The following is a 24401-nucleotide window of genomic DNA, read 5'->3' as shown; positions in this document are numbered from 1 at the left end:
CTTGGGTCAACAAGCTGACCGCTCGGTCGACCGACCAAGATTATATAAGCAACGCCCTGTTCGACCGAACCCCCACGTGGGAAATGCTAACCGCCCAGTCGACCGAACCTCCTAGTTCAAAATGACCCAATCGATCAAACCGCGTGGATTTGGAAAATTGCCTTTGAACCCTCAAGTACGGTCGACCATCTTCCTAGTTCAAAATACTCCTGGTCGACCGAACCCAGACACTCGGTCAATCGAACCTTAAGTATAGTCGACCGATACTCTCGAGTTGGCGAAAATTACCAAGGTTAAAACGCTGTTATTTTTTAATTAACCTCATTTAAACATTTCCAAAAATGATAAATAGGTCCCAAACGGTCAAAAATTTAGGAGTGTCTATATATATGCCCTCATTTGCAAAAATTAGTAATGGATTAGTAAAATCATTAAACCAAAATTCTCTCAAAATTTCCAAAACCTATTTGGCTCATACTACTCTCATTCACTCTCATACACTTATTCCTTGATTATCCAAGTATTGTGAGAGTTTTTAGATTGCTTGTTCTCCATTCTAAAAAGCCCACAACTCTTATTTGAAGTTTGTATTGTTTAATTTTTATCTTGAGAGTTAGGCTAGAGTTGTTCCCACTGATTTTAACAAATAAATCTTGTGTGGGAAAACTCAGTAGCTTGAGGGTCTTTGCATTGATATTGCAAGATTCCTTAGGCTTATATTTTGTGTGCAAAAAAATATTTTACAAGCTCGTTTTCAAACAACTCTTGTGCTTGCTACATTGAAGAAAATATTTTTGAGTTTGTTTGAATATTATTGCTACATCTTTGAAACACCGATCTAACATTGAGATTTGGTATACTTGGTTTTCAAAGAAGAGCCTATTTAAACACTCTAGTGTTTGCTTGAGAATAATCATTAGACTGGGTGTTGATTGCACACGTAGAGCACCGAGCTTATAGTTCTTACATGTTTGGTGTGCATTGATTAGTGCTTATGCTTATTGGTACATATCTGCTTAGTGTAAGAAGCATTTCCGTGTACATAAATTTTAAATACATTTGTTGTATTCGAGGCGTGAGCTTGAAGAGGAAGACTAACTCTATTGAATAGTCACGGATTGACTTAGACCTAGTTAGAAAAGTTAGGTGCACCATCCTGCAAAGGTGCGGTTGTAGGTTGAGGTCAACCCCATGAATTGACCTAGTTGTAACCGGTGCCGCTCCACCCGTTAAGTGAGTATTAGTGGAATCTTCGGGCTTATGAGCTAGAGGCGGGGACGTAGGCAGTATTGGCCGAACCCCAATAACATATCGTGTGTCTGTTTATATTTCCACAATTTATATTCTTGCATGTGTATGTTATAGTGTGAATGATGCGCATGATTTGAATTTCCGCATATTATATTTATCTGCATATTTGGGATGGCTTAGAAAGACTCTAAGTTGTGAAATACTGCTAATACCTGATTTAACTTAGGAATAAGTTTTAAAATTCCGATTCACCTTCCCTCTTGGGAATACACCGAAGTCAACATTTTAGGTTTCTAAAATCCCACATACATCCCCTTAAGTTTAGATCTCTCAAACCCTCTCATATATATTTTTTGTTTGCATTTAAACGGGAATTTAAAAAAAATAATTTTTTTTTTCAATTACGCCCTCAATTAGGAGCTACTAGTTTTCTACACGTGATGTGGCTGAAATTATTATTATTTTTGTTTCATTTTCCCCTTAGTTACATAATACCTTTAAAAATAATTTTTTTAAAATACTTTGTTTTAATTATGCCCTCAATCAAGACTTGGTAATTTCCTACACATGATGTCACTGAAACTATTTTTCCCTTTTGTCCTCATTTACATAATATTTTTTAAAATAATTTTTAAAATCAATCACATCATGTGTAGAAAGCTAGTCGTTGCTGATTAAGGGTGTAATTGAAAAAAAAATACCTATTAATTAAACTTTCATTTGAATACAAATAAAAATGATATGAGGATATGAGCGTCACAAATTCAAATTTGAGGAAAGGTGTATGAGATTTTAAAAATATCAAAAAATCCTCAGGGAAGTATCTTTTGCCCTAAAAGAATTAGCATAAGCAAGTAAACCACCAACCATCCATTATATTATATTTTGAACAATCAAGAGAATTTTTAGACTTTTAAGTAATTTTCACTCATTCATGTTACCATTTTTAGGACAAATAGTCATGGTCCATACTTTATATTTCTTCAAAACAATTACAAAAATAATTTAAGACAAAATAGAATCAAATTGCTCAAAAGAAAAGTGTATGAGGTCTGACCCTATTGATATGGTATTATTTGCATGTGAAAAATACATATTTATTTATGTATATAAAAAGTATTAAATAGGTTATCGGTTTTTACCCATTCCATTCTTTGAAATGTGTCCAAAAATTATTGAGAACCATTAACATTTAACAATAGACAAACACAATTTGAGTGTTCAAAATTAATTAATTAAGATTTAGAGGGCTCTGCGTCTCTGTCCCTCCCTCAGGGCTCCAAAACCCCAACTCCACAGCACCCTCATCTTCCAACCCCAAATTAGGCTTTATGGTGCTGGGTTTCTCATCTCGATCGTCGTCTACATCTGCAAGAGAAGACGATTCCACCTTTATCTCCGCGATCCCACCGGCGGGATCGACCGTTCCCCCTTCCGTTGCGCAGTTGACGCTGATATTGCTGTTGTTGTTGCTGACCAGAGCTGTGTCAGGAGCATCAATGACGTTATAGGATGGGATCACCGAAGGAAATTGCGATAAAAGAGCGCCGAAACCGCAAGACATGGTGGGCAAAAGGGGTGGGATCGACCACATGGATGGTCCCGCGGCGCCGTCTTGTGGGCTGTTCCAGCCCAAGTTGATGGATTTATTGGTGGGGGACTTGCCAGCTATTTCGGCACCGTACAGTCTCTTCACGCCGGTTAATCGGCGCTTATCGTCGGCGGAGAACGCCGTTTCATGGCCGTCGATCGTCTGGGGTTTGTGGGTGTTTGGGAGTTGAATGATTGGTAAATACGGTCTCTGTAGCGCGAAGATGCCTGGTATGCTCTGGATGTACCCGAATTTCCTCTGAATGCTGATCACCTGGTTGAGGTCTTCCAATATCTGAAGAAGAAGAAGAAGAAGAAGAAGAAGAAGAAGAAGAAACCGTCACTCATCGAATTTAGCAAATAAATTGGAGAGAGAGGGAGAGAGAAAGACCTTATCGAATGAACCCAGTTGGATGACGCCTTCTCTTACAGAAATGATGGCGATTGTCTGTAAATCAGGAGAAAGATGCTAAAGCTTACGAAGTTCAGCTATTTCTATTTTTGGAATAGGGCAAGATGCTAACCTGAATGCCTGAATTGAACTGAAAATCCCATGCCCTGGGCTGCTGTGTAATTTGCGCACACGAAAAATGGAATAGAAAATCAAAAGCACAGTAAAAGGAGTGACTGTGTCTAGCAATAATATTATTTCCAAAAGTCAAGACTCGAGAGTGATCTTTATAATCTACTTTGTACGTTTTATGTTCCGCAGAGTTGAAGGAGGGAAGGTTTAGATAGTTTTGATTTTGCTTACGGGATCGATTGATGCATTCCATGATGAAATGAGTCCGGGGTCTTGCTCACTTGGGCCATCTCTGAACACCCATTTGTGACTGTTTTCTGCTGCAATTTTCCCCACTAGTCTGTGAGGAAATACAATTCTCACTCACAATTCTCATCGATGGAAATGAAAAGCAGAGTAGAGAAGACAACGAAATGTTCTCACCCTTCTCCATAATTGTAGACTTCATGGGACATTTTGAAGAAGACATCAGCTCCGAACCTCTTCATATATCCGCTCCCTGCTCGTTCGCACTCCTCGAAGTCACAGAACCCATCTTCCCAAACAAGAATCCTATTTGAAAAAAGATTAAAAAAATTTGTTTCAGTACTCAAGAAAATCAAAATGGGGCATTGTTTTCGCGTAGCTTTTTTCTTGAATTACCAATTCCTTTTGTTTCCCTTGGAGCGATCAAGAGCGCCTCCTCCGTAATCCCACCTGCAACAAAGCAATGTGATCAAAATGGAGCTAGTGGTTAACGCAAAGAACTCATTTTGGTCTTTGCTGACCAAATCTTCCTCTCTCTCTTTCATGATCTCTGGGTTCTTACTTGGGTGGAGGGTAGTTGCGAGGCAAGATCCTCCAGAAAACAGCGTACACCCACTTCGATGAATTGGAAGAATCTGAGCATGAACATAGGCTTCTGAGGGTGTGCTGCAGGAGACAATTAAGCATGGGTAGTCCACCTTCCATTCTCTACAGAAACTCGGCAACTAGGCGGAGAGAGAGAACAGAAACTACAACTGTAGTCTTTGTTCCCGTCACAATTAAAAGGAAAAGAGAAAACAGGGCAGGGTAGCCACACCCAGACACCCAGTTGTCTGTAATGGTTGTGTGGAGCACGCTCTAAGTTCCTTACAGAGGAGTGAGGATGCCCTTATTGCCAAGTAATTGTAGGGCAGTGCCTGCAAAAATGGCCATTTTTGAAAACAGGGGACATTAGTGGAGAAGTCGATACGCGCTGTCTTAGGGGCGGTAGGACATGCACTATGAACTCCACGAGTGGGTAGACAAGCTATGTTTAGTCCCTAATTCCCAATTTTGTGTTTCCCCTGAGATTGCACTACGCAGAGGCATGCAATGCAACAGAGCAACGTGTGGGCATGTCTCTTTAACCATTATTCACTTAAATATTGCATCTCAATTGGAGATTTGCAGATTCCAGAAACCTTTTATGTCTAATCAAAAAAGTCTTTGCTTTAAGCTTGATTTGCATTATTCCTATTCATCGAAATCAAAGAATTATGATATAAGAATTGATAACTTTAAGATAAATGCATGATATTTTTTTCCCTTCCTCGGATAGAATAATGCAAATTTCTGGATGTATACTTTTTTTTCCAAATTATTAGTCTTATGCTTATATCACTACCTAATTATATACTGCTTGCAATTTGGCAGGAATTCCACGAAATAAATTCAGATTTCTTGTATAAATTTTTGAGGAAAAAAGAATTTGATTAAGAACTTTGATGCTCCCCAGCAAGCACGTCAACTGCCGGGACCCCAAATTGCATTAGCAGACGTCAATTAAAATCTGGCCTCATGACTCATGATGGATGGTAATGGAAGATTGTTTGTAGTGAGTAGAGAGAGTGTAGTTTTGGGGGTGGTCCTCAGACTCAGAGGCTCGACTGGTTCCATCAGCCCACAGTGCACTAGACTTTTGTCTCTACTGTGTCCACCCATTTGCTACTGTGACACGCAACTCCCCCATCATCATCTCCGACCCTCCCTGAACCCTAAACCTAAACTTACCTCCCACTCCCCCACACCCCACTACTGCATCTCTGCTGCATTCCCCTGTTCACACTATAACTCATCCCCACACCAAAGTTCATGACTCCATAATGAGATGAGAAACTATTATTATTGACTTATCTAAGTTATCTTCTCATCCTTCACTTATTACAGGCACCAATTTCAATGTCACTTGATATTGCGGCTTGAATCAAGTTACTCTCCCACTCATTTCCAATCAAGAATGGAGTGCGGGCTGCCCTAGGGCTAAGCTCAGGTGGTGGAGCGATTTCCAGGGTGTGCCTCTCACGAGGTCAGCAATTAGCCACCCGGGATCGATTCCGCTCTGAGCTCCTGGTTTACCCTCCTCGTGGTGATGTGGGGCCGGATCCACGGGGCGTGGGATTAGTCGCTGGCCGGTGCAGTGGACAGTAAAACTGACACTGTTGACGGTAGGCGGATACCCGGACGAATCCAAAAAAAAAAAAAAAAGAATGGAGTGCGGGCTGCCGGAGTACCTCTTATGAGGTCAGGTGTTCGAACTCTTCCGGATTCGTTTCCACCTCTGGATTTCTAAAATTTACCTCCCTTTGGAGTTGTGGGGTTGCCTTCAAGGGGCGCGGGATTAGTCACGTGGACCGTAAAACGGATACGTGAAAACCCGGTGCGTAATCCAAAAAAAAAAAAAAATGGAGTATTGATCATATCTTTACTAAAATTGAGTTGCATCTTGTTGACACTGGATGAGGTTCACTAGAGTTATGTCATCCCTAAAAGCTGCTCTGAAGTAGTTGGATAAGGAGACAAAGAGTAAAATATTAAATCTATTGGAAAGAAGATTTGTTTGACTATTACTGTGTACTTCCTCTGCGATTTCAAGAACAAAAAGAAGTTTGAAGCCAAATCAATTGAATCAGATGGGCCGTTAAAGGTGATTCAGAGTCATACTTATAGAGTCATTTATGATAAATTTGGATTGTACTCATTTAATTGAGTTTTGTATTGTTTGTTTTTTATCTTGGTTGTTTAATTTCTTTTGGCCTCTTAGCCCCTGGGTATGCTCAGGTTGATCTGTATCTAGCCATTGTCTAGTTTTGATTTGATCTTCTAATTGAGAGCTTGACTTCCCCTTGCCTGGGTATGCCCAGTGTGTTAGGATCCTGCGAGCAACCAAAAAAATTGAGACATCAAAAATTTACGTGGTTCGGTCAAGATCAACCTACGTCCACGGAACACACCACAATTCACTTAAACCACTGGAAAAGAAAATACAATTCTCTCATACCTCTCTTCTCTCTTCCTCACACTCTCTTCTTCCTCTCTTTTCTTCTCTGTACATTTCGTCTCTCCAAAGCTCCTATATTTATAGGTAGCTAGTAATCAATCACAATTAATTACAATAAATCAAAATTGAGAAGTTTCATTCATCTAAAATAAATGGCACAACTTGCAAAAGCGGCATAGCTTGCAAAACAAGTCTCCAGCTCAGCTCACGTGTCTCCTGGTTCCAGCACAACAATCTCCCACTTGGAGACGGAGACGCCTCCTTAACCAATATCAGTATATGAATAAATGATGTGCTCAAAATATGTCTTCAAGCATAAAGATCGACTGAAGTTGAACACAACTTCAGCTTCTCTATAGTCATCACCTTAGTTAACATATCTACTAGATTTCTGCTACCTTAGATTTTTTCAAGTGTCAACATGCCATCCTCTATCAGAGATCTAACGAAATGATAATGCAATCCAATATGTTTAGTTCTAAAATGAAATGCGGAGTTCTTTGCAAGATGTATCACACTCTGACTGTCATTGTACAAAACATTCATCTTCTGCTTTAATCCAAGCTCTATTAACAAACCCTGTAGCCAAATCATCTCTTTACTGACTTCTGTCACTGCTATATACTCAGCTTTTGTAGTGGATAGAACAACAATCTTCTGTATCTGTGACATCCAACTAACAGTTGTTGTGCCAACAGTGAATATATACCCGGTGGTGCTTCTGCGATGATCAATTTTACCTGCAAAATCAGCATCTACAAACCCTTACATTTTCAAATCGCTTTTGCCGAAACATAAGCACTTATCAATAGTGTCACGTAGATATCTCAAAATCCACTTTACTGCTTCCTAGTGTGTCTTTCCTAGATATGACATATACCTGTTGACATCTCTCACTGCTTGGCTAATATCTGGTTTGGTACCAACCATAGCATACATGAGACTTCCAACGGTTGAGGCGTATGGTACCTTAGCCATGAAGTCCTTTTTCTTCATCTGTCTAGGGAAACTGATCCTTAGAGAGATGGAAGTGACCTGTCAATGGTGTATTTACAGCTTTGGCACTGCTCATGTTAAATCTATGTAAAACAGGGCTGATGTACTCTGATTGAGATAACCGCAACATACCTTGTTGCTTATCTCTAGAGATCCGCATCCCAAGAATCTGTTTTGCAGGACCTAAGTCTTTCATATCAAATTCCTCTGAGAATTGCTGCTTCAATTTTCTGATCTCTTCTATATCTGATCCTACGACTAACAAATCATCAACATATAACAATAGGATAATATAGCTAGTACGATACCTCTTGAAGTAACAACAGTGGTTGGCATTGCATTTTTGAAAATTATGCCTTTACATACAACTGTCAAATTTCTTGTACCACTACCTAGGAGCTTGTTTGAGACCATACAAACTCTTCTTCAATTTGCATACAAGATTCTCTTTACCTTTAACTGAGAAATCTTCTGGTTGTTGCATATAAATTTCCTCATCAAGATTACCCTAAAGAAATGTCATCTTCACGTCCAACTACTCAAGATGTAAATCCTCTAAGGCAACAATACTCAAAACATATCTGATGGTTGTCAGCTTGACAACTAGTGCAAAAAATATCAATGTAGTCAATTCCTTCCTTCTGTTTGAAACATTTTACTACTAATCGAGCTTTATACCTCTTGGATCCATCATGCTCTTCTTTGATCCTATACACTCATTTATTGTGAAGAGTCTTCTTACCATTAGGCAACTTAACTAGTTCTCATGTTTTGTTGGAGTTAAAAGACTTCATCTCGTCTTTTATTGCAAGCTCTCACTTGCTCGAATCTCCTGCCTGACATGCTTCAATATAACATTTAGGTTCTCCTCCATCTGTAAGAAGTAAATGATTCACATACCTCCTGTTTGGTACATGCTACCGAGAAGATCTCCTAAGCTCTGGTACTGGAGTAGGAGGTGGTGGTGCAACAATCTGCTCCACAGGTTCCTCTACTTGAGGATTCTCGGTATTTTGCTAAGGATTCTCGGTGTTCCGCTAACGTGTCCTTACACCTTCTAAACATCATCTACATCTACAAAGGTTGTTTCAGACTTTGTAGATTCTATTGTGTCTATCTCTGTACATCATATTTTCATCAAAAATCACAACTCTGCTTCTGATCACCTTTTTGTTCTCATCATCCCAAATGCAATACCTATATTCATCTCCACCCTAACCGATGAAAGTGCATTTCTGGGATTTCGGATCGAGCTTATTCCTGACATGATCATTGATATGTACATATGCAACATTACCAAAAACTCTCAAATGTAGAAGTCTTACCTCTTTATTACTCCATACTTCTTCTGGTAGATTATAGTACAATGGTACTGATGGACTTCTGTTAATCAAATAAGTTGCTGTGTTGACTGCTTCTGCCCAAAACATCTTTGGCAAACTTGACTGCATACGCATACTTCTGGCTTTTTCTGTCAAGGTTCTGTTCATCCGCTCGGCTACGCCATTGTGTTGAGGCGTACCTAGTACAGTTCTTTCCATTTTGATACCATGCTCATAGTAGAATTTCTTGAACTTGATGTCAACATACTCACCACCGTTATCTGTTCTCAACTTCTTGAGTTTCAAACTAATTTCATTTTCTACCATTGCTTCCAAATTTTAAAAGCATAAAAAACATCAGATTTATTTTTCAGGAAGTAAACCCATACCTTCCGTGAATGATCATCGATAAATGTTACAAAGTAATGCTTCCCACCTATGGATAAAATGGTTGTTGGTCCCCATACATCTGAATGGACTAGCTCAAATCTCTCTTTCTTTGGGGTACTAATGTTTGTCTGGAAGCTGACCCTCTTTTGTTTCCCAAACATGCAATCCTCACATGTGTCAATCTTCACCGACTGTAAATCACTCAACTTACCTTTTGAGTGCATCACCCTGAGTCCCTTCTCACTCATGTGTCCAAGTCGTTGATGCCATATGTATCTATCATCATTTCTTGTAGCAACTATAATAGACATACATGCATTTGGAGTTACATAAAGAGTACCACTTTTCTTACCTCGTGCAATCGTCAGTGCACCGTTCAAAATCTTCCATTTATCACCAATGAAAGTTGTGTTATATCCTTCATCTGCCAATTGACTGACTGGGATCAAATTTTTCCTCAGGTATGAAATATATCTGACATCTCTCAACTTCCATACTGACCCATTCATTTTGATTTTCACTATCCCCTTGCTAGCAATGTCGTAAGGTTGATAATTTTCAAGATATATTTTACCGAAATTACCTGATGTATACTCCTCTAGGCAATCTCTGCTGCAAGTGGTATGGAATGAAGCTCCAAAATCTAACACCCAAGACTCATTTTTGCTCTCCAAAGAGCATATCAACATATCATCATTTTCTGAAGCAACATTTTCTTCTATCTTCGCCCTTGTCTCATATTCTTTCTTCATACTTTTGCACTGATTCTTGTAATGAGCAGTTTTTCCACAGTTCTAGCACTCAATAGTTTTTATGCCCTGGGAACTTGTGGCTTAAGAACCTCTAGGATTTCTGGATTTAAACCGCCTGGGCCTAGATCTGCAACGGTTGTTTGATCGTGCATGCTTGTTTCCTCGACCTCGACTTTCCATGTTCAAGGTTGAACTCGAAGTGGAACCATGGTTTGACTGCATTCTGATTTCTTCCATCAAAATCATGCTGACGACCTCATCGAATACAAGCTTTTATTTCCCTGCAGAGCTACTGATTGTAGTAACAACACCATTCCTACTTTCGAGCAACTAACTGAGAATCAGTAGGGCACAAATCTCACTATCAAATGTAATTCCAACTGAGATGAGTTGATCCGACAACTCGTTGAAATTATTCAAATACTTACTAAAACTTTCACTTGTAGACATGGTCATAGTAAACAATCTTTTCATAAGATGTACCTTATTAACAGGTAAAAGTTGCTCTTACATATTAGAAAGTGCATCCATCAGAGACTTGGTGGATGATATATGCTTGATATTAAATGTCACAGACTTTGACAACATCATTCTAATGGCTCTGAGAGCTTTTCGATCAAGCAACGCCCACTCGTCCTTGTTCATAGATGCTGGCTTATCCTTCAATGGTAAGTGCAACTCCTTCCCAAAAAAATAATCTTCAATCTGCATCTTTTAGAAACCGAAATTGTGTCGTTGAACATTTTGATCTTTGAGCTCTTTTCATTCGATATCTCGATTTTCTCATCTAGATATGGAATTAGCTTAAATGAATAGCACAGTTGGATCCGGAACAGTCGAAAACCTTAGAAATGGTTCAAGTCAATCGAAAAATAGACCCAAAATGATTTCGAAAAGCTCAGCCAAAGATCAGGTCAAACTTGGTTAACGGTGTTGACGTGGCAGGCGCTGACATGGCTATGGGGCCCACTTGATAACGTGGCAGTGGTCACATGTCACTATGGGCCCACCATCTAACGTGGCAGTGCTAACGTGGCCCTATGGGCCCGCGTGCTGACATGGCAGATGACGTTGCGACTGACGCAGCATCCTAACAAGTGGTATCAGAGCCCGGTTTGGAGCAGAAAGGCCAGATCGGAGTTTTTCACTCAAATTAGAGCATTGTCCAATAGCTTGAACTTGAATTTTGAGGCCACCATCACGTTCACCTTGCTGATACGAAGCCAACGGTGGAAACCAGAGCTTGAAAGGAGTTCGAACGAAAGCACACGCGCCAATACGCGCTTCACCGGAGCGATTCGTGTTCTCATGTGTAGTCACGTTCTGGTAACCTAGCGGCCATGCACCCTGCACGTGCGTCACTCGTCTTCCTCGCCCGTCCGCCTCGACCCAAATCAAAAACCCTCAACCGGACTCGGCAATCCTCGATCCGAACCGAAAACCCACACTAGACCTTGACCCGGATCCATACCCAGCTCATCCACGTCAGCAAGCCAGCAACGCGTCTTGTTAGCGCTGAGTCAGCTATGAGCAACCAGAAAAATTGAGACACCAGAAATTTACGTGGTTCGGTCAAGATCGACCTACGTCCACGGAGCACACCACAATTCACTTAAACCGCCGGAAAAGAAATTACAATTCTCTCAGGCCTCTCTTCTCTCTTCCTCACACTTTCTTCTTCCTCTCTTTTCTTCTCTGTACATTTCATCTCTCCACAGCTCCTCTATTTATAGGTAACTGGTAATCAATCACAATTAATTACAATAAATCAAAATTGAGAAGTTTCATTCATCTAAAATTAATGGCACAGCTTGCAAACGCGGCACAGCTTACAAAACGCGTCTCCAGCTCAACGTCTCCAACTCAGCTCACACGTCTCCTGGCTCTAGCACAACACAATGTATATTGTACATATCCATTTTGATCAATACTATTTACCATTAACTGATCAAATAAAAAAAAAATGGAGTACCTGCAATGCTACAATCATCTAACTTAGCTCTGTATTTAGAAAGACTGTACCTTATGTTTGATTGAATATGAAAATTCTACTAATTATTATAAGAAAATGATCATTATACCCTTGTTTCATGAGAATTCTTTCATTCCTAAGAATGTAAACATTCCTATCATATTAAATTCTGATGATTAAACAAACATAAAAATGAGAAGTTGTGGGCATTACATTTCTAAAAATCTTAAAAGATATCACGAATCAAATGCCCTTTAATATGTGAATTTGCTCTTCTTACTCATGTTTGTCTTGTAGAATTGGTTGGTCACATAGAACTGAATTGTAGTTAATAGAAGTGCTTCAAGTGTGCTCTGTGATCGTAGAATACCCTTAAAATTGAAAGGGAAGTTTTATAGGATAACTATAAGACTAGTTATGCTATATGAATCAGAATGTTGGGCGACGAAGAAACATAGTATCCAAAAAGTAAAAGTTGTCGAGAGGAGAATGTTTAGATGGATGAGTGGTATAACATTGAAAGATAAATTAAGAAATGAACATATTCATGGTAAGTTAGGTGTAGCTCCTATATAAAATAAGATAAGTGAGGGACGACTCAGATGATATGGACACTTGCAACATAGGTTACGTAGTGCACATGTGAGGAAAAGTGACTTAGTTACTGTCGGGGGGGGGGGGAGTAGAAGGGGTAGGGGTAGATCTAAAATAACTTAGGAAAAGATAGTGAGTAAGGATTTAATATTCTTGAATCTATCAAAAGAAATGGCCAATGATCACACAAATTGGCGGAAAAAGGATTCATATAGCCGACCCCACCTAATGGGACTAAGGCTTGATTTTATTGTTGTTGTTGTGTAGGACTGAATTGGATTAGCTATATAATAGTTATCCTTATCTTATCTACGAGGGGTTGCGACACCTCTCCTTCAAAAATCAGTGGTCACTCCGTTTTGTGAATATTTTGATTGCAAATTCCTTTAAATTGTGAATGTTGATTTTTTTAAATTGTCAAATGTCAATACAGTGATGGTGTAATGGACTATCATTCCCTGTGCACTTCCAAGGAGAGGAGCTGCGACTGTCTATGAGGGACATGATTAAGGGCATAAGTAAAATCAATTATTAATATTTTGTTTTAGATTTGCATACCTATGAAAAGGAGACTAACCAACTTTAATCTACTCTAACCAATGTGTATTAAATAAGGATTATTCTCCTCTTAACTGCATCAAATATGCATTACAAGAGCTTAACTGAGTGTATCTTTCTTTGGCATGTGAAACAAAAATACCCATCGATCCTTCTTAACACTTTTTTTCAATATATAGACAAGAACTCCTATAATCACACCAAGGAAAGCTTAATCGATTAGTTGTCCCCATTTACTTTTTTATAAATAAAAAAAATAAAAAAATTAGGTAAAGCATTCACAAATCGCATTGTAATAGTTACAAATAACTAAAGTAATGCACTCAAATGGAATGGGCATTGCATAAGACCTCGACATACCAATTTATTTGTGTCGTATGTATTAGCACTTTTTTAATTAATCTATTTGCAGAGAATGTGAGTGCTATTTACCCAAAATATGGTTTACAAATAAGTCTAGCTTATGTGAAACATGTGAAGTGATACAACGAAATTGGCTTGTTAACGAAAACTACACATTACTTCCATAAGTTTTTAATAAATAGAAATGTGACTATTTCTTAAATGTGGTATGTTATTACTGTAACTGAGGTCTAGAAGAAAGGAAAAGAGAATGGGAAAAACCCAAATGATAATATGCAAGTACTGTAACATAGAATGTGCAACAGTAGAAGTGCAACTCGAAAGTAGACTAAAACATAGTGTGCATGATGTCAATTGCAATGGACAAAATGGGGAGTGAAGAATATTTTGTCACATGCAGGCTTAAGTCATTACAGAGTCAAGTAGATACAAACAAAGAGGAGAGGACTATGAAAAATAAGCAAGGACGAAGCCAAGTAACCACGGCTGGGAATCTCTTGCCTGCCTGTGCAAATTAAGCAAATATTCAAATTATTACAGAGTCTTATGCATTGTATGGCAGCAGATTTTAACCGAGAAAACTATGCCGAGGGATTGTTCTTGCAATGGATCGAGCTGGAGTAGTATTCAATGTTTTGGGGAAAAAAAAATCAACAATATTTGTGACGGTTTTCATAAAACGTTATTAATAATTAAATAAATTGATGAAAAATAAAGGTTAAAACTATTAGTATGAAAACCATCACTAATAGTTGAGTATTAGTGACAGTTAATAAAAATTGTCACTACAAGTCTATTATTAGTGACGGTATTTAGAACCGTTACTATTAATGCATTTTTAGACGTCAAAAAGGTCAAGAATATTAGTGATGGTTCTCATAAACCGTCCCAAATAGTTAAATAAACTTGTGGGAAATAAATATTAAGACTATTAGTGATGAAAGTGAAGGTGTAATCCTAAGAGGAGGGTGAATTGGGTATTTTAAAATTTTTATGCGGTAACTTAATTAATTTTAAAAATTAATTTACCACATATTCTAAATATTTTAATCACCCTCGAAATCTATTCACCGAACAACTATACCAATCATCAATCCTAAGTATGAAACCAAATCTCAATATTAATAATATTCTTGGCAGATTAATGTTAATAACAATATGTTCAATCACGCAAATATTTATTCTTGTATTTAAATAATTAATCAACCAATATCAAGCAATCCCAACAAATTAAATCAAGTCTCAATGTGTAGCTACAGCAGAGTTTGATCACAATACTATTTAAATGATCCAAGGCATCTACAAATCAAATTAATTCATTCACAGCATTTCCAAATCGAACTAAAACATTCACAATAGATAAAGATCAATATATATGTGCGAAAAAGTAAAGAGATAAGGGATAAGAATGACATCGAGATTTTTTACAAGGTTTGGCAACATGCCTACATCCTTGACTCAAGCAACCTGTTGTGAGGATTTTACTAACTCTCTCTGGTTCAATAGGTGGAGTACCTCTCTCCTTTCAGTAGGTGGAGCACTTCTCTTCTTTCAATAGGTAGAGCACCTCTCAAGAAAGAACACCCTCTTGTTTGTCACCGATTCAATACCCAAATCATTCATTGACAAATAAACAACAACAAATTTTCATACAATACTGAAACTCTCATGAAGAGCAGATATGTATAAGTTAAAATTACGGGGATACTCTCAACAATAACTTTACTAATAAAGCTCAAGAGATTGCTAAGTTTTATAGATTAAAAGATACGAAATCGAAGAACAAAAACTAGAAAATACTTTCAGTGTAGATGAACGGCACACAACAGCTTTTGGAAGATAAATCAATATATTTTTGTGCGATTAGATTTTTCTAACAATATTATGGTTAGCCTTAAATAGCTGGGTTTGAATTTGGACCATTTGCTCAAGTTTTGGTAACAGTATCTTTCGAAAACGGAAACAAATCAGGTTGTTGGCAAAGTAAATCGCGCACTTCAATAGACTGAACTAGTAGTTCGGTCACCTGAACCAATTAAAATCATGAATTTCGAATCAGGCAATAGTCTTTCGGTTGACTGAACTTTAGGTTTGGTCTCCTGAACCTGTTCGGTTGATAGAACTTTTAGTTTGATCACCCAAACCAACACTGTCTAGGCTTTAACAATAGCAGTAACCATTCGGTCGACTGAACCATGTGTCCGGTCACCCGAACTCTCTGATGCCAGACCAAGTTGTTAAGTTTACTGCATTCGGTCAATTGAGCTTTGTGCCTCGGTCGCTCGAACATTCTAAAATTCATTTTTTCTTTTATTTTTTATTCCATAAATCATATGTATTCATTTGAAAAGATATTGGGCTTTTTGAAAATATTTTCAAGTTGTTAAAACAAGTCTCTAAGTCCAATTATTTATCCTAAGAGCTTCATAAACAAACTTAAAACTTGAGAAGTACTCAAATAAGACTCACATTACATTATATATGAAACATTAACCATGTCTTCAAGCTTGATTCTCATCCAAGCTCTAGCCAATTTTCATTTAGCTTATATTCTTTGTTGACTTTGGTGTATTCCCAAAAGGGGTGGTGAATTGGATATTTAAAAAATTTATCCCTAGGTATAACTATCCAGCAGCAGTATATACACAGCCTAGGGTCTGTCTAAGTATTTCCCAAAATCACAAATATTCTATTGAGCAAATATATAATCAATTTAAAGCAATCTCAGTATATCAAACATTCAGTGCAATAAATATTAACATACAGGTGCAGAAAGTAAATTGCGAAAAATAAAACTGACACCAGATATGTTATCGGGGTTCGGCCAATACTGCCTACGTCCCCGCCTCAGCTCGCAAGTTGGAGGATTATCACTATTGCTCACTTAATTGGTGGAGCGGCACCCGTTACAACCAAGTCAAATTCCCATGGCTGACCTCAACCTTTACAAACTCTCCTTACAGGGTGGAGAAGACCCTACTGATCCTTACGGGTTAGATCAACACCCCCTCAGGCCACGCCTGAAATACAACAGTGAGTATCAAAATTTTGTGTACAATTCTAATGCTTCTAAACACAAGCATATTTTTACCAATACACACATCCAATAATCAATGCACCTAAAGCAGTTAGGAACAATAAGCTTAGTGCAATACGTGCACAATAACACTCAATCTAATATCAATATTCAATCAAGAACAAGAGTGTATTCTCAATCAAACTTTGAAACACTTTATCAATATATATCAATCAAAAGTGGAGTTTCAAAGATTTCCAACAAATGTAATCAAAATATCTCTAAAATGATTTTCTCAAAATTCTAGCACAAGAGATATTTGAAAAATAAGCTCGTGAAAAAGTTTTTTACACAATCACAATACAAGCTTAAAAGTCTTGCAACATAAGTGCCAAGACTCACAAGCAACAAAGTTTTCCCCACACAATAATTATTAATTAAACCAGAGGGAAAAACCTCAACTAAACTCTCAATAAAAAAACAAACAAACAATCATTCCAATAAGAGTTTAAGCAATAAGGAATAATGTAGAATCACTCAAGGGCACTCTCACCAAGTTTGATTTATCAAAAGAATAGTAATGAGTGAGTGTATAGGCTTTGTATTGGAAGAATAAGCTTTCAAAAATTCAAGAATTTTTCTCTTAATGAGATCACTAATCTTCACTTAATCTTGCAAATGAACTCATGTATATAGATATGCCAAATATTTTGACCGTTAGGGACATCAGGGGAATTATTAAAATTATTTTAAATAAGTTTAACAAAAATAACCCTGATTTACCCTAATTAATCTGCGGTAAATTTTTCCCAACTTGAGATTTTCGGTCGACTGAACCTGGGTTCGGTCGCTCGAATAGACACAAAGGTGCTCGAAAAATGGTTCGGGTTGCTGAGTCTAAGGCGATTTCAAACTTGCTCGAGGTGTGGTCGCTTGGGCCTAAGTTCGGTCTGCTGAACTTTAACTTTCGATCGCCCGAGGTCAAAATGATGGTGAAGTTTGGGAGCTCGAGTTGTTGGAAAAGTCAGGATTAAATGTTTGGTCAACTGATAACATTCAGTTCATTTCGGTTCAGTCGCCCGATGTCAAGTCAATGTTCTGACTTTTCATATGTTCGAATGACCGAGGCATTTTCAAATCCAAGGTTTGGTCACCCAAAACCTTTACAACTTAAAACCTAAGTCATGTTTTTGAAAATAGATTTCCCCTGATAGCATATATGATAATGGGGACTTATCTTAAGTGCTTGTGCAAGGACTTAGGGTATTTTTAAGGTCGTTTTGAGCTTATGGTTCCTATATGCATGATATGCATCAATTATTACAAACCTTGGCTTAAATAGATATTACATACCTTGGATAATTAATATTACAGATCCGAATGAATTGAATATAAATTACAACAATAAACACTTTGGGTCTTCATTTTCTTCAAGTCACTATGTGCCCCCATGTAACTTTGTCAATTGATCCTACACATAAACTCAAGGCAAACATTAAATACCAAGGTATTTGTCATAATCAAAAGGGGATTTGACCCATAAGGTCAACATTCTTCTTGGCATTTAAACTTTAAATATGAACCATTGTGCTTGTAAGATATAATACCTATAAATTCACTTGAAAGCACAATTAGATTCATTAGTTTGTCATTATCAAAACCGAGATTAAGCCTTTTTAGGCTAACAATCTCCCTCTTTTTGATGATGACAAATAAGGAGCAAAATAAGATGGCCTTAATAAGGCGCCCCCTTACAATAAGCATAATCACAATGTAAATATTTTCAGTATTCTCCCCTTTTGAAAAATACAAATACAATTTATTCTCCCCTTTTGAGAAATACTTGGAAAATACAAGTACAAACAAGTACAAGCATATTTTCAATACAATCATATTATTCAGTTGTTTTCTCAGTTCATAGTCATAGTACATATTTTGCATGTTCTCCTCATTTTGACATCAGCAAAAAAGATACTCAATAAAACATACTTAGCAAACATAAGTTCACCAAACATCCAACATGCAGTTCACAAAGATGAGACAATCAATAGAAAGTCATAATCAATTAGTTAGTATTCAGCATGCAGACATAATCAGTATTGCCAACATAGAACACGTGTCACGCCCCAAACTGCCAAGTGGGGCCCGGGGTGTGATGTGATCCAATCACCCGTGTCTGATACCATAACCTCAATCACGCAACGGAAAAATAAATAAACTTCCTCACTAATATACCAGAGTTCTATATAACATCCCAAAAAAAAAAAAAGAATTTCCCAACATCGAGTATCCATATATATACATCTCAGAAAACTAAAAACATAAAACCCAAAAATACATCCAAGATTTGTACCCTTTCACAAAAATGCTATGCCAACAAACCCAGCCCTGAGCTCGCTAAGCTCGATCACGTGGAGGTCTTGGAAAAGATGAATTGTATAATGAGTGAGACACATTTCAGTAAAACGGAATAAATTAATACCAATGTGTGGCTATCATGAGTTTAGTGTATACAAAATATCATCAGTTGTTAATTAACCACGATTATAAAATCACTCTCAGACCATACTCACACACACACACAATTATTTATAAGAGAAAGTTCCCAAAGATAGGGGAGATTACACGCCCATACATGTAATTCCCCTCTACTTTAATACGTTATGCAATCTGATATGGTTACAACTGATACCTATCAGGGCACTCGCCTTTCTTAGTAAGCCCTTGGGCAAAGAGTTTACTTTGCCTCAAATACATATAATACTACTATATTTAATACATTTAATACTTTGTTACTTTACTTTGTATATTGTTATCTTTTTAAAACCCAACTCCTCATAATCTCTGTATTCACATGCTCTATTCTCCTATCATATATTCTGTTATCACATTTCACATCCTCTATCTTCATCTATTCTATATTCACTAACACTGTTTTGTATTTACATGCACTGTTCTATTATACCCTGGTTAAATCTACAAATATGAATTTAAAACTCACTGTTAGATGGATAAAAACCGACATGCTGCCCCCTATGATGGGTTGTGCGGCCCATAGGCTGGACTTAAACTCTGATCGGCCCATCAGAGTTAAATCAATTCCCAACTCTTCAATCTTAGTCTGATTGGCTTTCTCATGCTGGTCTAGATTCCAAGGGGAACTCTACCCTTGACAGCTCAATCGACTATTCAATACCAAAACTCTCTCTAAGATGTGTGGTTGCACTAAGCTCTTCATAACTCTCGCAACGATACCATGCGTACTATGGTCCACCGAAGTTCTTAAACCATACATTACAATTTAACATTAATATTCTTCTCTAATTAAACAATTCTAAATACAATATAATCCCAACGCATTTAAGTATTTCAACGTATTATACATATTTCATAACTCAACACAATATTTTCATTTTCCCTCATGCCACATGATTTGAATAATACACATATTTGTATAATTACTGAAATAATAAGTCAATCCATGTTCATTATCTGCTTTACTGAAAATATAAGTTAAATTATCTCCATAATTTATCTAATACTCAAAACAAGTGTTAGTAAAAAAAAAAAAGGAGATAATTATCCCTACCCACCTTGACCAATTTTAGAAAATGTAAAACAATTCCAACCAATCATTTCAACCAGTTGAATTATCCAGAGAATCCATTACCTAAATCTTGTAGCCTTTTTCTTTACTTTAATCGGTTCATTTTCGAAAATAATGGCTATTAACACAACCTCAGGCTCAAAACCCTCAATTTAAATGGTTGGCTTTCAAAACTTGCATGATAATCACTTACATACATATATAATTTCCATTTTAACTGGTAAACAACTGGCTTAATCTATTCCCCTTGCCTGGTTTCCTGAAGCTACGCCTGCAGGGATCCCAAAGTTGTGCCTGTGGCGCTCACACGAACCCTGAATTCATAAATCCTAGTTTAATCAACTCAACCTTAGGTAAAATACTATTTTAACATTTCCTAGTCTCATAAACTCCAAATAAATGATTAAACTCCCAAAAACATCAAATTTACTTAATTTCCTAAATCTTACCCTAACCTTAGAGTGGTGCTTGGAACTACTCTGCTAGACTTGTAGAGAAACGTTCCTAGATCATAATGGTAATTTTTGATCGTCGATTTGGCTTACGGATGAAGGAGAAATCTAGAGAGAGAGAGAGAGAGAGAGAGAGAGAGAGAGAGAGAGCGTGAGGAGAGAGAATGAGAGAAACGTAAGAGTGACTGAGAGGCGCAGCAATTTGAAATGCCTAAGGAAGGAAGCTTCAATGTTAAGCTTTGTTATATAAATACACACACACACACACACACACACACACACACACACACATATATATATATATATATATCTTATTATATTATTTATTTATTTAATTCAATTTAATAATTTTTAATTAATTTTATTATTATTATTATTATTATGAATCACACTTGCATATTATTTTTGGAGTCGTCACAACACGTATATATCACTATCATCAAGCATACATAAAAGGCTATTTTCAATAGATTTAGAATACCAAAAAAAAAATCAATCAAATATCATAAGGATGTTTTTCCAAATAAAAATACAAGTCAAGTACCAACAAGGTACAACTAGATACAAGGACAAAAAATCTTTCATAATCTGACAGAAAATGATCATCTAATCCTCATCTACGTCATCTCCACTTGAAGAACTCTCATCTCCATCATCCTTGTCGTCCTCTTCTTCGCTCAAGCTTTCCTCCATGGGTGCTTTACCTCTGAATGTGGTAGCGATACCCGTGTGACTCTCAATTATGGCAAGGCACTGATTTATTAAGAAAAAATTTGAATGGAATTCTCGCTGCATACCATCAAATCAAAAGTTCATATGCTGGTGAAAATCCCAAAGAGTATCTAAGATGGTGGCACTATCAAGAATAGCAGCAGTACCAGTTAGAGAAGATGACTGTGCATGGTGTGGATCATCTCGATGTTCATGTTCATGTCCCTCCTCCATTTGTATATTTAAATTATCTCTCAGAGGTGGTTGGTGTTTGGGGATCCAACCAAGTACACCAGCATGCTCATATCCCATTAGTTTTACAGTGGTGGATGAGAATTTGTCGGAGTTCTTTCGTTTTATAAATAGTGTTGAGGAATGATCAAGACCAAGATAATCAAATATGAGATTCAGAGCTCCTTCATAAAGGAGAATGACTCGTCTAGTTTCTTCTTTTGTGACCATCCATTTTAGTATAAGGGTAGGAAGATCAAGACGCTTGCCTCTATATATGCACCACATAACAAAATAGTCTAAATAGGAAATATGGTCTTGTGACCCACTCCTAGGTAGAATGTTATATATGATAAGCAAGTGAATGATCTTGGCTTCAAGAGTTAACTGCTTATACAATAGGCAGATGACCAAACTGAGTTGGTGGTTTAGTTAAGATTAAAAGCAAAAATGCTTGAGGGGTAAACCTTTGGTCCATAATCCAAGATTGTTCTAGCTTTGTACATTCAAAATCCCCATGCTGAATTCGAAATCTCTCAGCTATTGTTTGTGGGGTGAGTGCAACAGATTTGTTCATGATTTGGGTTGTGTATATGGTTTCTTTCCTTCCTAAGTTTGCATAAAAGAGTCGAACTATATTTGGATATGTGCCTTTGGGTTGACAAGAGATAAAACAGTCCCAATCTAAAGCAGCAAACATGTGGAAAATATTTGGGAAGTTTTCTTGCATAAAGTGCATGTCTAAAATCTTACCAAGAATGGGTTCTACGAAACGAAGATGTTCGCTGTAGATCTTCTTTGCTGTTGGAGTCAAGAGCCAACAAAGAATTTGCTTTGTGTCATCATGGTCTGAAGAGGCATTTTTGTGAGCTACATTCTTAGACCTTGACATGATTTTAGATGTTTAAGAGTACAGAAAATGAGATATCTGAGATAAATAAACAAGATCTATGCTTAGATCTGAGGTTTTGAAGCAAAATTGAAGTGTTGAAGGCTCGAAAAAAGTGAGATGCAGCTTCAGGTGAGAGAGAAATAGGGTTCAGGTGGGTAAAGTGCTTAAAAGTTAGGGTTTTTCATGAGATTCAGATTTTATATCTGCACAGTTTGGTCGCCTAAACTACACGTTCAGTCACCCGAAATTTTTGGATATTAAAAACCTCTAACACAGTAAGCGTTCGATCGACAAGACAGGGAGTTCAATCGCCTAAAGTCTTCGGTCGACTCTATATTGAGCATTCAATCACCTAAACCTCTGGATACTCTCAATGCCCAATCTAATAAGGGTTCAGTTGATGGACCTAAGCCCTTCGGTGGCCCGAAGCCTAAAATTTTTAATTAACATCAAATTTTTCCTAAACACTCAAATTTATAAACAGCTTTTCCTCAAACTATTTCCCTAGCATGTAGTAAGCCTAATTCATGTCTTATTGAAATGAAATGATCCTCTTGAAGAGGTTTCATGAATATATCAGCCCATTGTTCATCCGTACTCACAAATTCAAGACTAATGTCCTCCTTTTGCACATGATCTCTAAGGAAGTGATGTATTATATCGACGTGCTTTGTTCTTGAGTGAGATATTGAATTTTTAGATATGTTGATGGCACTAGTGTTGTCACACTTTATAGGCACAAACTCATAATCTAGTTTATTATCTTTAAGTTGTTGCTTCATATACAACATTTGAGCATAACAACTGTTAACGGCGACATATTCAGCTTCAGCGGTAGATAATGCCATAAAGTTTTGTTTCTTAGAAAACCAAGATATCAAAGAATGTCCTAAAAAGTGACATGTACCACTTGTACTCTTGTGGTCAATTTTGCACCCGGCATAGTCCGCATCAGAGTAACTGATCATTTCAAAGGATGTGTCTTTAGGATACCATAAACCCAAGTCTATACTACCTATCAAATACCGTAAAATCCTTTTGATAACTATTTGATGTGATTCCTTAGGTGAGGTTTGAAATCTAGCACACATGCAAACATTGAACATTATATCTCGTCTACTAGCTGTTAAGTAGAGCAAACTACCAATCATACCTTGGTAGTATTTGACATCTATCGACTTCCCTTGCTCATCTTTATCAAGACTAGTGGAAGTGCTCATTGGTGTTCCCAATGCCTTGCCACCTTCTATGTCAAACATCTTGAGTAGGTCTTTTATGTACTTAGATTGGTTTATGAAAGTGCCATTTTTAGCTTGTTTGATTTGAAGACTGTTAACCGTATAGGTCACGCCCGATTTTGATAATGACAAATACTTGTTCTATTTGATGGGTGTTTGAGGATATGTGCAGGTATATAGTTGGCAGGTCAAAGTGATGGCACGAGAAGTATAAGTTGAAGGCCCTGAAGATCCTATTTATGTTGTATTTAATTTCTATATTCATTATGGGTCTGCAATAGTAAATAAGATCTGGATTGTAATAATCATATGCATCACCTGCATGATTTGATAGGTAAGCTCAAACGCAAAAAACCTAGAATGACCATAGGACACTCACACACACACACACACACACACACACACACACACACACACACACACACACACACACACACACACACACACACATATATATAGTCATATGAATGGGTGATTATATAAGTAAAAAGAACTGAAATGCACTTAAGTTTCATGTTTGGTCGACCGTACTGCACAAGTACAATATCACCCGATCGACTAAACCAGTGCAGGGTCAATAGTTTGACCATTGCCTGATCAACCAAACTTGCCAGTTCATTCTCCCCCAGTCGACCGAACTCCCTCTGAGTCAACACTTTG

At 37.4% G+C, this 24401-nt stretch overlaps 1 protein-coding gene across 2 annotated transcripts; it reads right to left on the bottom strand.

Annotated features, from left to right (window-relative positions):
• Positions 1–2370: 2370 nt before the first annotated feature.
• LOC131162508 (uncharacterized) lies at positions 2371–4779 on the bottom strand. Of its 2 annotated transcripts, none has more exons than XM_058119083.1 (7): positions 4173–4779; positions 4007–4060; positions 3788–3916; positions 3596–3704; positions 3366–3407; positions 3233–3289; positions 2371–3136 (listed from the first exon to the last, which is right to left on the bottom strand). In XM_058119083.1, exons 1-7 carry the CDS (start codon positions 4313–4315, stop codon positions 2483–2485), a joined length of 1188 nt encoding a protein of 395 aa, XP_057975066.1. In that variant the 5' UTR covers positions 4316–4779; the 3' UTR covers positions 2371–2482. The 2 variants fall into 2 exon arrangements, with proteins under 2 accessions (XP_057975066.1, XP_057975067.1); XM_058119084.1 differs by having other exon boundaries at positions 3366–3404.
• Between the last annotated feature and the right edge of the window lie 19622 nt (positions 4780–24401).

This window comes from Malania oleifera, chromosome 8 (assembly GCF_029873635.1).
Source record: "Malania oleifera isolate guangnan ecotype guangnan chromosome 8, ASM2987363v1, whole genome shotgun sequence".
NCBI lineage: Eukaryota > Viridiplantae > Streptophyta > Magnoliopsida > Santalales > Ximeniaceae > Malania > Malania oleifera.
Note: the sequence above shows the minus strand (reverse complement) of the source record. Positions and strands in the feature narration are given on the sequence as shown.

What these genes read in the sequence shown, in the direction of transcription:
- LOC131162508 (XM_058119083.1), bottom strand. Translation starts at nt 4,315, where the DNA reads ATGGAAGGTGGACTACCCATGCTTAATTGTCTCCTGCAGCACACCCTC. An exon ending in AAGGGAAACAAAAGGAATTG is followed by an intron (nt 3,917 to 4,006) that starts GTAATTCAAGAA and finishes TTTTTCAAATAG; the next exon opens with GATTCTTGTTTGGGAAGATG. An exon ending in GTCTACAATTATGGAGAAGG is followed by an intron (nt 3,705 to 3,787) that starts GTGAGAACATTT and finishes ATTTCCTCACAG; the next exon opens with ACTAGTGGGGAAAATTGCAG.